At 37.1% G+C, this 16,976-nt stretch overlaps 1 protein-coding gene across 6 annotated transcripts in view; it reads left to right on the top strand.

The window, feature by feature from the left end:
- Positions 1 to 16,976, top strand: part of gria2b (glutamate receptor, ionotropic, AMPA 2b) — a 50,751-nt gene that overhangs the window by 27,300 nt on the left and 6,475 nt on the right. For all 6 annotated transcript variants that reach the window (XM_026182711.1, XM_026182721.1, XM_026182699.1 and 3 more), the window contains exons 3-13: positions 1,499 to 1,738; positions 9,201 to 9,397; positions 10,593 to 10,646; positions 10,741 to 10,899; positions 11,509 to 11,676; positions 13,765 to 13,869; positions 14,031 to 14,138; positions 14,442 to 14,648; positions 14,786 to 15,153; positions 16,476 to 16,674; positions 16,870 to 16,976. The exon at positions 16,870 to 16,976 is cut by the window's right edge and continues 141 nt beyond it. In XM_026182711.1, the coding sequence (XP_026038496.1) occupies positions 1,499 to 1,738; positions 9,201 to 9,397; positions 10,593 to 10,646; positions 10,741 to 10,899; positions 11,509 to 11,676; positions 13,765 to 13,869; positions 14,031 to 14,138; positions 14,442 to 14,648; positions 14,786 to 15,153; positions 16,476 to 16,674; positions 16,870 to 16,976 (1,912 nt within the window). The remainder of the gene's footprint in view (positions 1 to 1,498; positions 1,739 to 9,200; positions 9,398 to 10,592; positions 10,647 to 10,740; positions 10,900 to 11,508; positions 11,677 to 13,764; positions 13,870 to 14,030; positions 14,139 to 14,441; positions 14,649 to 14,785; positions 15,154 to 16,475; positions 16,675 to 16,869) is intronic.

A 16,976-nucleotide genomic window follows, 5' to 3' on the forward strand; every position in this document is an offset into this window, starting at 1 on the left:
ACCAGATATTTTAGGAATTGACCCAAAATAACTTTTGCAATTTTACAGCTCTATTGCAGTGCTATTCTATTCTATTCGATCGTGTTCAGCAGGAACAAAGTCTGACTGGACAATAGTAAGTCATTTGCCAGAGAAAGAATTTAATTAAATTAATTTCAGCTGAGATTTCATTAATGAAGCTGGTAATATTTAACAATATGAAAAAGTGGCTAAAGAATACTCCCTGTGTACATATATGAAGCATTACAGCAAAAATGAAGTAAACCTTTACAAACACCTAGTAGCCTGCAGAAGTAACATATCAAACTGATAGTCACACCACATATCTGTTACACAGACTCCAGTTCCCTTTGTCAATGAGGCACCTCACAATGATACTGGACAAAAAAACAAATCACTAGATTAATTACACTGAAAGAAACATGACAAAAGTCAATAACCCTCATTAACTTACATTTGATCAATACACATTTACAAGGAGCATGCAAATCTATCTACTCCAGTAAAATGTTTAAAAAACACTGCCGAAAGCAACTAAAGGATAAGATAGACATTTAGCATTTATGTTTACAGTCCATTGAGTTTTCAGTACTCTCTTCTGATCTTTGCATAATGAATGCTAGAAGCCAGTTACATCCCTGGTGTTATGTGGACCAGAACATATGTCCTATATTATTGAATACGGTGCTTTTGGAGAGTCAGCAGAATGAGGATGTAATACAAGTAATCTAATATAAACACAGAGTAATCACACAGTATATAATTAAACTGTTGTTAACGAAGGCAAACATTAAATCTAATGGAATCTCACAATATATTGTGGATATTAAATATTCTACAGATGCATCTGCTCTTAATGGTAAAGGTGGTGAAGCAGTGCACTGAAGCATATTTGGATGCCCCATAATCATATACCTGTGAATATGTGGAATAGTTACATTTTTCTCGGGGCAGTGTTACTATACCATAAAACAGAGAACATTTAAAAAGTTGATATAGAGTTTTAAAGAATCTTTAAGTCAAACAGAATATCAATCACAGTCATTATCACTATATCAAATAAAGCAATAGGTCATTTCATAAAAGTTTCACAAAGTGACTCGCTCAGATTGGATCTGCTGCTGTTGAACACAAGCACTCCCCTGACAGAACTTATGGGAAACTATCCATTAATCAGCCGAAAAAGAAACTAAAAAAGATGTCCCTTAATGGTTGTTTCTGGCCCTAATGTGCACTAACTGAGGGTAATAAAGGTCTTGGTTATATACATTGCTATGAATTATAGCAGGGAGTACTGTATGCTTCCCAAATAAATGTCAGAAGAGTTTGTTTCAAATAAGATATGACATTGCTCTGGCAAATCATCCGTGGTATAAAAGACAGCAACTTGTTTTCTGCTAAATAGTGAAAAGAAAGTTTGCAATTTAATTCAATCAGGATTAAAAGCAATGAAGTAAACATTCAGTACAATGTCCTAACACAATTTTTTTTTCTTCAGTCTGTTCACAGTTCTCTAGAGGAGTGTATGCCATTTTTGGATTCTATGACAAGAAGTCTGTAAACACCATCACCTCGTTTTGTGGGACGCTACATGTCTCCTTCATTACACCCAGCTTCCCTCTGGATGGAAGTCATCAGTTCATTATCCAGATGCGACCAGATATCAAGGGTCCCCTTCTCAGCCTTATTGAGTACTACAAGTGGGACAAGTTTGCCTATCTCTACGACAGCGATCGAGGTAAGAAGTGAACATGTTTTATAGCTTTCAAAGTGTGATTTGAGTGGATTTTCATCATGAAATTCTCTAAAGAAAATCTGCCACTGTTGTCAGCTGGTTATCTTGTAGCCTTGGAAGCTTGAGTGCTAATCCTATGGCTATTTGTAAAACATGTATGTGAAATTATGAACTTTGAAAACTGCATTATTGGCCAGATATTTGGATTCTGTAATATAAACCACAGAAACTGTAAGTTAGACTATATTATTATATGTTTGCTACTTTCAGCTGCTGAGTTGTCACAAGGGGCTACAGAAGAGTAATCTATCCAGCAATTTGCTGGTTCTGTTAAGCTGTAAGTTAGCATACATGTAGCTTTTTGTTAGTATAGCTTTTGGGAACACTGGTCCTCTTAGGGGAAAGGCTCGCATGTCCCCCTAGTGACCTTTTCTCATGGAGGATAAGTGGACCCAAACTTTGCCCATTCCTCCTGACAGACATTTTGTTGATACACTTTTGGTCCACTTGTCCCCTTACAGGGAAGCGGTTGATCAAATGAATACAGAATCCTGAGCAACCGCTTTTATCCTGTGACAAAACATTTCTATCCCACTGTGTGCAACACAGGTGAAGCTAGGTAAAGGGCATGGGCTCATTACAAACAGCTTGTCACATACAATCAACTATAGCACCTCCTCCATTTGAGAGTGTAATGTAATATCAAGGCGAGGTTAGAGGAGAGGCAGTCAGAGTCATCTCTGACATACAGTGGAGATGATACGGCCTAAAGCTGTTGATTTCCACACTTGTTCTACGTAGAGATGTGATGTCAGCAATGGTGTGACCATCCTAATTGAGAGGAAAAGTTGCACCATGCTTAGTTCATATTGTGTTATTTTTCAGCTCCACTTCACAATTAAACAACAAACTCACAGATACATACACATATACAAATACACACACCCAGTTGCTTTTCTGGTTCCAACTCTACCTAAAATTCAAGCCATACCCTTTTTGGTCTATCAGTCAGTTAGACAGGCAGGCTTTTCCCAAGATTAAGGATTACAGAATCTGAAGACTGTCACCATAGCACTCATCATGTTTTTACAGTCTGCAGTTATCACAAACATTCACTAATACAGCAGTAGTGGTGCCCTTAATGATAAAACTAGCTTTTTTAGAGAATAAGTTAAATTATTTAGCCATAAATAATCTCTATCCTGAGCCTGTACACCTGTATTTGGAATCCTGGATAAGATCAAGGGCTGAATTTATCCTACATGAAATATTATCTACCCTCAAACTATAATATCCCAGCTTGCTTCATATTCAAATCTATTTCGTCCCTTTTCTTTGATCCCTTTCATAAGTGATTCTTCAAAATTCGACACTGATAACGTCGAAGTCTGGAAATAAGATTTTATATCTTCCAGCAGACATTTTCTCTCACTACCTGAAACGTCGAACACACTATATGCTTTATAAGCATGACAATTGTATTTTTTAATTGAGCTAGCGGCATATGAGTTGGTAAAATGGAAGATGGCTGTGGCTGAATTCGAGAAGAATGGTTAATATAGCAATTAATAATAAGGTGTAATAAAGGCGATGGCAGCCAAAAGGTTCAAGAACAATCTACTCCTGCTTTTGCATTATCTCACTTTGCTGTGTCATGTAATTCATTTTATGCTGTCACCTGCTAATTGTGATTCTGTGACTTTTGCCCTTGAAGCACAATGCAGTCTTCTGGAGCAACTGACACTGAAAAGAAAATCTCTTCCACAGATAGAGTTCCACTCTCTATTAACACTCTTACTGCAATGAAAAACCAGAATTAAAAGCTCAGTACTATCTCGTTACAGTGGAATAACAGTATTAAGTCTTCTATCCTAACAGGAATACTCAGTGTTTATGTTACACATCAAATTATTCTTTTAGCTCATAGACTAATTGTTTTATTTTCAGCACGCTAAAAGAGACAATGTTCAGATCAATTTTAGAAGTCATTTTGAAGGTATGCAACATTGATAAATTCCCAAAGATAGTTTTATATGTAAGTATTTATATGAAGCACTAAGTGGTTTATTGCAACAGAAGTGAATCAACATAGAGATGTGAAACTGCTGCTGTCTACACACAGTTTAGAGTGGATACACAGTGGATGGATTAGGAAGGATTTAGAGCATTTCTGCTCTGTATTACCTTTAACTTTCTATAGTGTTACATCTCTTAAAGTCTCCCATTGCACCTTTTCCCATCCAAGACATATCCTGCCTGCTCTTTATACACTAACGTTATCCTCCCATTTGTCCTGTCTGCTTTACAAATCATCTCTTGTGTTTGCTATGCTTTTCTTCCTTTTGCCAGCATGCTAAGTCTTACCAGTCAGCCTTTCTGACTGACAGCAGAATCAAATACTGTTCCTCTCTAAAATCAGAAGCACCAGCTGTTTCACAGTGTCCCCATGCTAATGCTAGGAGTGACCTGCTGTCCTTACTGTACGTCCGCTGTGGCACTAAGGGGCCTGTTGTGCATATTTCATCATTGCATGGCTGTCTAATTAGGTCAGTGTGATCCACTCATTCCCATGGCAACCCAAAGTGTAGAGAGAAGAGGAAAGAGAGAGACTGTAAGTGACTAAGCTTGTTGGTAAATGATGCAAGGATGTGTGGGGGTGTTTCTCAGGGAGTCGAAAGAAAGGAAGCAATGGAGTTGTTACTGGTTATGATGAATTCTATTAGAACACTGAGGCTAATGCATGAACCAGCAAATACCTTGTCGGCTATGGCCAGTAACTTTGTTTAAACAATGGATCAAGATAGATTAAAGAGTAGGTTAAAGAGAAGACCAATATTATGGTCTAGGTCAGGTACTGGGAACCTATTTTTGGTAAACAACTGATAAATATCTCAAAAAGTGGAGCTGCAACTGATCTTTTCTAACGTGATAAAAATGTGACTACTTTGCAGTGGGCTCCATTTATCCTTTCATCCATTTTCTTGTGCTTATCTAATTCACTGGTTCACGGTTGATGCCCATCCTGCGTGCCATGCGTGGGGTGTGGGGTTACACCAACAGCAGTTACAGTTACAGCAAAACGGTACAGTTACCATTACTAACAAAAACTTAGTCATATTTTCTTTTGTTTTTTCTTCCATCTCCAAAAAGTTTGTCTAAAGGGTCTCCCTTACCGCAACTTCAGCTTTATAGCAGGAAGTGGAAATATTTGCTTGGGACATCTTCCCTGATGCAAATGTTGAGGACATTCTCTCTGATTGGCCAACCTGTACATTTAAAAGGAGGCCAAAAAAGCTCAAACGATGCCCAGTCTTTTCAATTTAGGTGCTTATCAATAGTAAACTGTGTGATCGGCTAACACTAATTAGCAGGTCTAATTGCCTTGGCAGTTAACCTACACAGTCTATGGATGCAATTTGCTAACTAAGTCCGTTACAAGTTTCTCGGTGACTGCAGTTGTCAGTCAAAGCTGTTATGATGACATTACACCCCAATTTAACATCACCGCGGTAGGAATTAGAATCAAACTTATGGGAAAGGAGACCCCTTGGACATAAATCACCATAATGAGAACTATTGATGACAAAAGAAAGAATCTTTGGAAAAAATTTATCTGAGGGGAATTAATTTATTTTAGTCTGACCCCAGTCCCATTCGCTAACATGGAGGAGGCGGGGTTTATGACCTATACTGCAGCCAGACACCAGGGGGCAATAGAGACGTTTTGGCATTCATTTTTGGGGAGCTGTCGCGTCGTCCATGTTTTCTACAGCCCTAAAGAATGTAGCCTCATGGGCAGTGTAGTCCGTGCTGCAGGGAGAATGGACTGCCATACCCATTATGTATCTGTGAGCGAGGGAGGGAGAAAAAGGTGAGTGGAAAAGTATGAGCTGTCATCGAGTAGAAACGGGAGCTGGAAGCATGTAAATATAATAATAACCACTGCAGCCAAGAAGAGTGCCTGACGAGCCCAGTTGTAAGTAAGCTATTAAGACTCGACTGTACACCGTGTTCGTGTTTTCCTCCGAAACAATAAGTTCCGTTGGAGCAGCCTTTCAACGCCTCTCTCTGTCTCAAATTTGACCCAGACAACAAAGTAAAGCTATTTTTCGGCTACTAGCCCCACACTGAACCTGAAGTATTAGCCAGAGGTCCCTTTACTACGGTTCGGAGCCGCGGACCTTCAGTAACAGTAATAAATCACACAGCAATAGTACATTCATGTAGTTGTAAAAAGCATGATAATATATTAAGTAATCCAAAGTATTCAGAATACGTTACTCTCATCGAGTAATGTAACGGAATACGTTACAAAATACATTTTGGGGCATGTATTCTGTAATCTGTAGTGGAATACATTTTAAAAGTAACCTTCCCAGCACTAAGCATGCCAGCATTTGCTAATATATTAGAAATCCACTGTTGTCTAAATAAGGTCACATACTCGTGCTTGGAGACTTTATGCTTAATTAATCAAGGTCAAATAAAAGCGCTGTCTACAGCAGTGATAAGCACTAAAATAGCTATTTCTGCTGTCAAATATTACAATTGTACCAGTCTGGGTTTTTTTTTTATAATTTCCATACTTTTATCTAAACATCATTCAAACATTTACATGTTTGAATCTAGATTAAAATAAACAAAAAATAAACCCAAATAAAAAATTTGCAGATTCAAGTTCTGTTATAGCAGACCTGTAGGCAATCACAACCCCTGCTATTTCTTCCTAAAACAAAGCCTTTAAACACTTGCAATTGATTTAAGTGGTGCTTCAATAGGCATTAAGCAAAGAATAACAGGTTCACTCTGGGGAAGGATGTTGGACTTTCAGCAGATATATGGGAACACAATTTGTTAAACAGATTATAGCTAATGTGAGGATGAATTTGTAGGAATCGAATCAATATCCTCTATTTAATCTGAGCCTATTTGACCCTTAATTAAACATTTTACATCGTATTGTACATGTTCTCATGTATTTGGAGTCATGATTCAATATAATAAAAAATTGTCAAATGTAAAAGGTAGTAAAGGAAACATTTAACTTAAGTGCTGCTTTAGACCACTGAAAGAGGTATTTGTTGTTCATTGCAAAACGTGCAAAATCATGGGTTTGTGAATAATTATAAAATATTATATAACCGAAAAAGTCACATATATTCTTACATTATATACAACATTGAATGACTTAAAGTGAATGTAACAAAATCAATGATGTCCTTTTTTATGAAATAATTACATTTACAAATGTCATTGAACTTGTAACAAAAGCAAAATACTAAATACGGTATATATTTTAACACTAAATACACAGGAACAAACTAGTATTACATGGTGATATAGTCTTTCAGGTAAAAAGAGTGTAGGGTGGGATGTGATCTAGTTATAAAGTTAAAGGGTACACTGGGGTGGACAATATATTTTAATACATTTAATTACTTATTAATGCAAATGTTTCATCAGCTAATTTGATGGCCACAGAAAAGGTGATAAAATTGACTTTGAATGCGGGACATTTGTTGATGTCACATGTTGGTCTGAGTCTTCCAGAAACCGCTGGTCTACTGGGATTTTTCTAGGCATAAATGCTTTGTTGATGCCAGAGGTCAGGGGAGAATGGCCTGCTTTCTACATGCTGATACCAACAGCAGCTCAAATAACCGCTTACATACAAGGTGTGCAGAAAAAGCATCTTTGAATACAAAATATATTAAACATTGAAGCACATGGCTACAGTAGCAGAAGATCACAACAGAAGACCATTTCTGCCAGCTTAGAATAGAAAAAAGACGCTACAGTGTTGCAGGGTATACTTTTTTGGCAAGCTTTGGGGTTTTTGTTACTAACTGATTGTTTAAAATGCATAACCTACCTGAGTATTGTTGCGCACATGTCCATGTCTTTATGACCATAGTGTACCCATCTTGTGATAGTTGCTTCCAGTAGGATAACACACGATTTCACAAAGCTAAGATAATTTCACTCTTGTTTCTCAAACATGACAATGAAATCACTGTACTCAAAGGGCCACAGTTTCAATCCAATATGGATGTTCATCTGACAAAGATGCAGGACGTGCATGATGCCATCATGTAAACATGGACCAACATCTCTGAGAATGGTTTTCAGCAACTTGTTGAATCTATGCAACAAAGAAATAAGGCAGTTGTGGATGCAAAAGGTTTTATTAGTAAGGTGTGCCCAACAGAGCAGCTACTGACTATAAGTACAGTCCACAGAGATGCACTATCTAGATTATATTTGACTTCAGCCAATGCTAACTAGCATTTTGCCTTTGTTGTTTAATTATTTTCACTGCATATTACTCAGAACTTAAATTTCATTTCATTTATCTAATTTCTTAAGTATCAATAAAACACATTTAACCACTACTTTGACCTTAATGCATCTATGATGAATAGTTCATTCAGATAAAACTGCAAGTCTCCATTTTCCTCATATAAAATCAAAGCCGCGTCGCATGAAATTGATTACATCTGTAATTCACCGGCAAGTCAGAATGAAAGACTCAACCTTTTCATTAAACCGCTTTCTAACTGCCCTCAGCAGACCAGCAATCAATAACAGCAAAGATTCAACAGTGAAACCAGACAGAGAGGATGATGCGAATATAATCTGAAACAGACATGATATCTTTGCCTTCACCACACTACACATCACACTGACTGACCAGTGCTACAGCTAACTGCACCAGCTGTGTCAGTTATTCACTGAACATTTTGTTTATATTACATATTGGAATAAACAGTACGGTCAAAATAAGTGATCACATACTGTAAGAGATTTTGCTGAAGACACTTATTTTTCAAGGTTTTCTGAAGGTCTTGCAATTCAAAATATCAGACAAAGACTATGAGTGGACGTTCAGGATAGATTGTACTGTGAAAAAAATAAGCAAAATACTCAATTACTCCTTTAAAACATACAGTAATAGAGCAGAAATGAAATATGAAATGTTGGTATTGATGCAGTCAAGTGTATTGTTAGACCCACTTTCCTCCCACATGTTGGTCAGGTTCATGCCAGAATACCTGTGACTCATCTTGATGAGCTCTTTACATAAGGCACTGAGTCGCTGTAAAACCTTCACTGGGTTTCAACAAGCAGATGAGAATGTTTTTGAACGGGTCTTGTCTGCTGGTCTATTTTTTTTCTTCAAACTATGTCTGCTTCTGCTAGGCTCTTGCATTTCTTTTTTGTTTTTCTGCGTCCCACATTTTTATTTTCGCGTGCTTGCTGTGACTTCTTGAAATTTGAGGTTTGAAATCTGCATATCATGATTACTGCATTGAGCCATTAAAATGCCATAGGGCCAAAAATATCTCGGGGACTAAAGAGAATGTGCAGTTAATAATTTAAAACCATTATAAAACATATGCATATGTTAAGCATAAAGAGACACAACATGATTAATATTTTAACTCTGTGTCAATCTTTTCTTCAGGCCTGACAACACTGCAAATTGTTCTGGACACCGCAGCAGAGAAAAAGTGGCAGGTAACTGCCATTAATGTGGGAAACCTTAAAGATGAGAGAAAGGATGAGGCCTACCGCTCACTGTTCCAAGATCTGGAGAACAAAAAAGAGAGGAGGGTGATACTGGACTGTGAACAGGATAAAGTGAAGGACATTATGGAACAGGTACATTGTAGATTATTATTATTATTATTATTATTTGGTAGTCTTTCTCGTAAGTAATTTCTGGGTAAAGTAATTACATGCAGTAGGCTCCATCGGTATAATGATCAGTGGCTTGTTGTTTGTAAAGAAAGCTAAAAAAAATGTACATTTGCAAAACATTGAAAGCAAAAAACAAATGTTTTTACTATTTCGTGCTTAAATTATACATGATATTAGAACTAATAGAGTCCAAAAATGTAAAAACTCTACTGGGAAGTGTAAATAGCACTGGGAATGGATCTGTGGTGATTAAAAAAGGGGGGTGCAGGAAATGCTAACAACCTTGTTGTCCTTTAATTACTCCTGTAGGAGAAAAGTAAGATCCAGTTGAAATACGTGTATCTGACAAAGCACTTACAAAAGTAGCCTTGTCACATGGACCATGCAGTCCAGCAGATGTAGAAAGGCACCATAACAATTATGCTAATTGTTCATTTAGGCTGTAAACAAAACTGCAATTAAAGGGAAAACAAATGCACATAAGCAGACTATTTTTACTTAACCTTTTTCTCACGAGGGAGGCATATTGATTAGCATTTAAAGCATGCAGACGTCTGTTTAACCAAATGCTGACTGAAATCAATGTCTACAGCCTCGTTGCCTCTTTATCAGGGAAAAACAGAGACTGTCGAGGTGGAAGTTTCTTGCTTTATGTCAAAGACATTTACATAGGAGATGCAAGACGTTATTATTCAAATCTGCATCAAGTAGCAGCCCTGACAAACGAAGGTGTCAGTCAAGCAGCGGGATTAGTTTCAGGTGTGCCATTTATATGAGGTACTGAAAAGGGGTCTGGTTGAGATATGTTAGTTTTTTGCTTTTGTCTTTTCTGATAAGAAAACTGGCGTCAGAACTTGATATCTCTGTCTAGCAATAGCTGCGACTATAAGTGACAATGTTTTTTAAAGTGATAACGGCCAAGACTGTCAGACATGTGAGGGTTGATTGAAACAAATTAATAATGTCTGAATAAATATGTGGCAGATTTAGATTGTACTTTCTTATAAGTGTAGTTGTCAAACAGTGTAAAATGGCATACAAGAGGAACTTCAATCAAGCATTTTATTAAGCTGTTTTTGTCAACTAAGAATTGCTTTTTCCTTCACGAGGTGTCCTATATGTTGTTTTAATGCACATGTGTTTCACAACAATGTAGGTCATCACAATTGGCAGACATGTTAAAGGCTACCACTACATTATAGCCAATCTGGTGAGTGTAAACAACATTTACAACTTTTTCTTTAAAGAATGACTTTATAAGTGTATTAATTGATGGAATAATTCATTTTGATCTGTTTTTTTAGGGTTTCATTGATGGAGACCTGTCCAAAATTCAGTATGGTGGAGCAAATGTTTCAGGCTTTCAGATTGTTGATTTTGATGATCCCTTGGTTTCCAAATTTGATCAGCGATGGGAGGCACTAGAAGAAAAAGAATATCCTGGAGCTGACAGTAAAATAAGGGTGAGTTTTAACATGCACATATGAGGCGATATAATACTGAAATCATCAATGATTATTCTGTTTAGTTTACTCTACTATACCAGCCCACATGAAGTCAGCTTTTTGGAAATTGGAATGGCATGTTCAGTTTTGGCAAACACACAAATCAGATAAATTTACATTAAAATATAACCAGAGCTGCATAGTCATTGCCAAAAGTAGCCTTCGTTTTTTTGTAACTGGGAAAGTTCAAGCTGTTTTTAAGGCCACACTGATTAAAAAAAAGCACTCACTCAAGTTTTGACATTTACAAAACAACAAAACTGCTCTACAAAAATACATAAACAAAGAAAGCACCAGCATCAAACATATGATATATCATATGCTGTCTAATTAGGGAAAGACAGTGGATAAAGCATAATGCACTGTGTAATCTAGTGCAGAATGTCAGATAAATATCATTTATTTATTTGATCAACTATATTTATTCAATGTGTGAATACGGAGCTTACAGTTAAAGCCTTTTTTTGTCAACTAGTTATGTTTAACCAGATGGCAATACAGTCCTTCATTATTCATCTATATATAATATATAATTCATGTATAATCTCCTCCAATTTTCTGCCATAGTATACATCTGCGCTGACCTATGACGCCGTTCAGGTGATGACAGAAGCTTTTCGATACCTTCATAAACAACGCATTGACTTTACCAGGAGGGCCAACACTGGTGACTGCTTGGCTAATCCTGCTGTGCCATGGGCTCAGGGTGTGGAGATTGAGCGAGCACTGAAACAGGTAACTCACCTCTTTTGCTGGTGAGGATTCATTGCAGTGGTAACAGTAGACACATTAAAAGAATAGCATTTTAAAACGCATCGAGGTAGAAAGTACTTGTCAAAGATTGATTTCTACAGTGCATATGTACACAGAGAAATATGCTCTCAGAAGAAGAAGAAACACACTAAATAGAGATTAATTTGATGGTAAACTATGATGCTGCATCAGTTATTCATGGTTATCATGTTGAGTTTCTGAAAGATCAGTAACACGGTTCTCAAATGTTTTTTTCTTTTCTTTTTATGTCTTTATCTGTACCACACTGATTTGTCCATCTACACTCTTTCTTAATGCAGAGCAGAAAAAAGTGTCCAAAACAGCTTCTAGGATGAGATTCTTTTAATGATAAAGGTATCAGTTGGAAATGTCTCAGAAAGCTTTTCCAAAATTGATCAGTTCTTGCCTTTGATGTTTTTTTGTCTGGCACCCTGGAAGTCAGGATACACTTATAAAAGATCAAGATTAGCTGCCTTTAACCACCCCATGAAGACAGAGAGATGCTGTCCTGGGTTGTGATCAAACATGTCAGAAGATAAGCCGATCCAAGGGTGTTGGATCTCTTCCAAATCAATTTATGTTGCTCTCAAAACCTGATCAGTGATGTTTAGTTTCCCAAGATCACATGGCTCTTACCTTCAAATGTCCCCCAAAGTGAGGTGAAAGTGAGAGAGAATCAAACTTTATATTATGCTACCTATTTTTACCTAATATTTTAACTTTAATATTTTCCCAAAGGGGGGTTCTACGGCTAGATGAATATCACAGTATTAACACAGTGTGTGACAAGTTTGTTTTTTTCCCCCCCTCATCTCTTTTTGAAAGGACGTTTCAATTTGTTTTTCATTTTTAGTTTTTCCATCCATCCATCCATCCATCCATCTTCTTCTGCAGTTAAAGAGGTTTCTTCTTGGTCTCAAATCAACTTAACTAAACAAATAACCTGTGAGTTTGATTGAACACTGTTACAGACTATGTAACATCTAATATGGATTTTACATTGTGAGTATAGTATGCAGTGTACTGACGTGCCATCCATATAGGAAACAACTAGTAACACATCAGCACTTAAGTCTAGACCTATGTAACAGCTTTCATGCAATACAGTGACTTGCCAACTGAAAATGGAACTTAAACTTTGGTGATTTTTCAAGTTTGTCAACTAAATGAGAGGATGTATGTCGAAAATCTGAGTTTCCATGTTGTGAAGTTAAGAGATCCACTCCACCAAATGCATTTTAGAAATGCTGATTTTCCCTGAAAAAAATCAAGAGGATCCTTCCCATTCTTTCTACTTTAGTTCCTTTGGTTAATGAATGTTCTCTGAATACATGCTGAGTTTATGCTCTTCAATCTGGACACCACTGGGTTCATTCAGACTTTCTGCTGCCTCGTAGCTCAGCACAAAGAAGTATTTGAAGTCATTAGGTATCATGGTAAAACACTCAAGAAGAGGGGAGTCATAGGAAACAAAGAGCAAAGAACACTTCTCACTTAACCGATCCAAATGGATGTCACTTTAGGGAACTTGGATGAGGTCGTGACAACATCACAATGCACTGATTTTTGGGCAATGAAACTCTGGGTGAATATGTTTTTGAGGACTGTATTACTTCAGACAAGTAAAAAGACACGTAAAAAAGATCCTTATTAGCACATTAGTATTTTACTTCTCTGAAACTGTCCCAATCGTCTCCTGATGACTTAGCAAAGAGCATTTCATCCTTGTTGTTCAAATTGGCAGCTATTTACGGATTAAGCCCTGAAAGGATTTATGAGACATTTATTACCTATTCATCCTGACAAAACTGCATTTGCATGACCCAGACAACATCAAGAATTAATTTAACTTTGAAAATCTCAACTTTTAACCTGCAAATGAATGGTGAATGGTGTTACTTGACTGATCATAATTAATAAGAACAACAATGATAGCTTCCATGTTTTTAATTATTGCCTTCCACATAAGCCCACTACCACTGTTTGCTCGTCACACAGATTTATTCATGTCAAATCAGTCTTACACACGTCTGATCTTGTGTTTCCAAGGTTCGAGTGGAAGGACTGACAGGAAACATCCAATTTGACCAGCATGGCAAGAGAGTCAATTACTCAGTGAATATAATGGAATTAAAGAGTAATGGTCCTGTAAAAGTAAGTCTCTTGATATCCAATTTGAATAGAAGATGAATATCTATACAAGATTTGAGCGTTTGGAAAATTTTTGAGACTATATAGTTTGAATTCAAGGCTCAAGCTGTCCATTAAAGCAGCACTTACTTTTTCTTGAATTTATTGCTTATTTTTTCCAACAGATTGGATACTGGAATGAAATGGATAAAATGGCTGTCACCAAATCAGATGTCTTTACAAATGACACAACAGGAATGGAAAACAAGACCGTTATTGTGACCACCATTTTGGTATGTTTAATAATGAGTCCATAACTAATTGCGTACTTTTAATTGTGGTTTTAGTGTCTCCGTTCTTGGACCACTGGGTACCTTATTTTATGAATAGATGTCTTAACACTTTAATTTAGACACTTTTCCCTTTACGGAGAAAAGTGTTGGTTTTTTTTCCTTGTTTTTGTTAAATATATGTAGTTAAATATATGTAGAATAACACCAGATCACTGATTTCACGCTACAAGGCTATACTGTGTTTCACAAGGTAATTCATATGTGCTGAATTCATGTGTGCTGCTCTTTTTTCCTGTCCTTCAGGAAGCTCCGTATGTAATGCTGAAAAAGAACGCTGACCTTTTTGTAGACAATGAGCGCTACGAGGGTTACTGTGTAGATCTTGCTGCTGAGATAGCGAAGCACTGTGGCTTCAAATATCAACTGAAAATAGTGGGGGATGGAAAATATGGAGCAAGAGATGCAGAGACCAAAATCTGGAATGGGATGGTTGGAGAGTTGGTATATGGGGTGAGTTGATCTACTCATTCGAATGCATGCTTTAAAGGTTTTCAATGAGATAGCTTTGATTGAGAGCCCCTGTAATCTCAAGTGGTATTTCTTAAACCTTTTTTTGCCTTTTTTTTCTTTGCCTTCTGGTTTGATAGAAAGCAGACATCGCAGTGGCTCCTCTGACCATCACATTGGTGCGAGAGGAAGTGATTGACTTCTCCAAGCCTTTCATGTCACTGGGCATTTCCATCATGATCAAGAAGCCTCAGAAATCCAAGCCTGGAGTTTTCTCTTTCTTGGATCCACTGGCTTATGAGATTTGGATGTGTATAGTTTTTGCTTACATTGGTGTCAGCGTGGTGCTGTTCCTCGTCAGCCGCTTCAGCCCCTACGAGTGGCACACTGAGGAGTATGAGGACGGGCAGATCCAGACCAATGAGTCTACTAATGAGTTTGGCATATTCAACAGCCTGTGGTTCTCCCTTGGAGCCTTTATGCGACAAGGCTGTGACATCTCTCCTAGGTAAGTCAGAAAAATCCACAACTTCCATATTGCGTTAATTTAAGAAAATTTATGCTGTAAGTATAAGTAAATGATAAGTGATATTCCACCAGAACTACCTAAAAATGAGAAAAAAATGATTTTAGAGCTTCAAAGTATTCATCAACCAAGTGTATTTTTAGCTCTGCTAGCAATATAGGATTAGGGGTTGTAATATTGTTGGGTTTATAACTTAGAGGTCCAGCGTAAAGCACTGTAGCATAGATTCTCAAATCAAAAGTGGATGACGAGGATGGAGAGCATTAGTTAGTAACATGTTATGTTTGAGCATGTAACCAAACCATCCACTTTGTTATATTCTTCATACATTCTGTATGTCTTGGCTTTATTTGGTTTTATTTACTTTTGTTTAGATGAAAAGTTATAAAATTATTCTTTTTACAGAATTTAGTGTAAAATTAATATTTTAACTGTAGATTTACTACTTTGTGAGTAGACATTTGTGTTGTGTTGACCTAACTTTTTTATCCCACACCTCATCCCAAACATGTTTTATGGTAAATTAAGAGTAACCACTGCTTCTCTTTGTTAACCCTGTTGCTCACAGCCTAAAGGGCCTGGGTTCAAATCCACATTCTAGATTGAGCCTTTCTGTGTAGAGTTTGCATATTTACCCAAGTTTATGTGGGTTGTCTCAGGATACTTTGGCTTCTTCCCACAGTTCAAAGACACCCATTTAGTGGGGTTAGGTTAATTAGTGATTGGTGCAAATGATTGTCTGTCCCACTATGTTAGCCCTGCTTTAGATTGGCACACTATCCAGAGTGTACCCTGCTTTTCGCTGGGATAGTCTCCAGCCTCCCACTGCAACCATAATTTGGAAAAGTGGAAGAAAATGGTTTTATGGATCTTTAGCATTATTGTAGTCTCAGAGATAAACTAGTACATCCCAACTAGAGTATTGTTTGGTCGGTTTGTGCTGTGCTATTTTCAAATGGATATACCTAAAAATAAACCAAAATAAATATACCAAATCACAATGCCATGCCCTACATCACACAGTGACTGCATTTATGGTTGAAACCTGCCTTTGATAAAATATGAAGAAAAAAAATCTTTTCAAAGCTGTGCATGGTTAAGTCTAGGAATATTTTGTGATTCATGGTAAATTACCTGCCTCAAGTGGTCCACATCTCTAGAAAATTGTTGAAACATCCACTGCATAAAAGTTATCTCAATACAGCTATTGAATCCTTTTTCTATGTTTTGTTAGAATATGATAAAAAAAAAAAACAGATAAATATAAGTCATTAGCTCTTTCTATTTTTTTGTCTGTACAACAGATCTCTGTCTGGACGCATCGTTGGTGGCGTGTGGTGGTTTTTCACCTTAATCATCATTTCTTCCTACACTGCTAACCTGGCTGCTTTTCTGACGGTTGAAAGAATGGTTTCTCCCATTGAAAGTGCCGAGGACCTGGCTAAACAGACTGAGATCGCTTATGGGACTCTGGACTCTGGCTCCACAAAAGAGTTTTTTAGGGTAAGAGATATTCAGTGCATATTCTGAAGCTATGGAAACAACTCATATCAACTCATAGCTTGTGTATTCTTTCTGTACAATTTTACACCAAGCATAATAGCATTGCAGAACATACAGTGCTTAAAGGAAGACATAATATAACTGAAAGTTTTCATAATAAAGCTGTATTAAAATCTTTTTTTTTTCTCAACACAGCGCTCAAAGATTGCCCTTTTTGACAAAATGTGGACATACATGCGCGGTGCAGAGCCCTCTGTGTTTGTGAAAACCACAGCAGAGGGGGTTCAGAGGGTCCGCAAGTC

Source organism: Astatotilapia calliptera, chromosome 2 (genome assembly GCF_900246225.1).
Source record: "Astatotilapia calliptera chromosome 2, fAstCal1.2, whole genome shotgun sequence".
NCBI lineage: Eukaryota > Metazoa > Chordata > Actinopteri > Cichliformes > Cichlidae > Astatotilapia > Astatotilapia calliptera.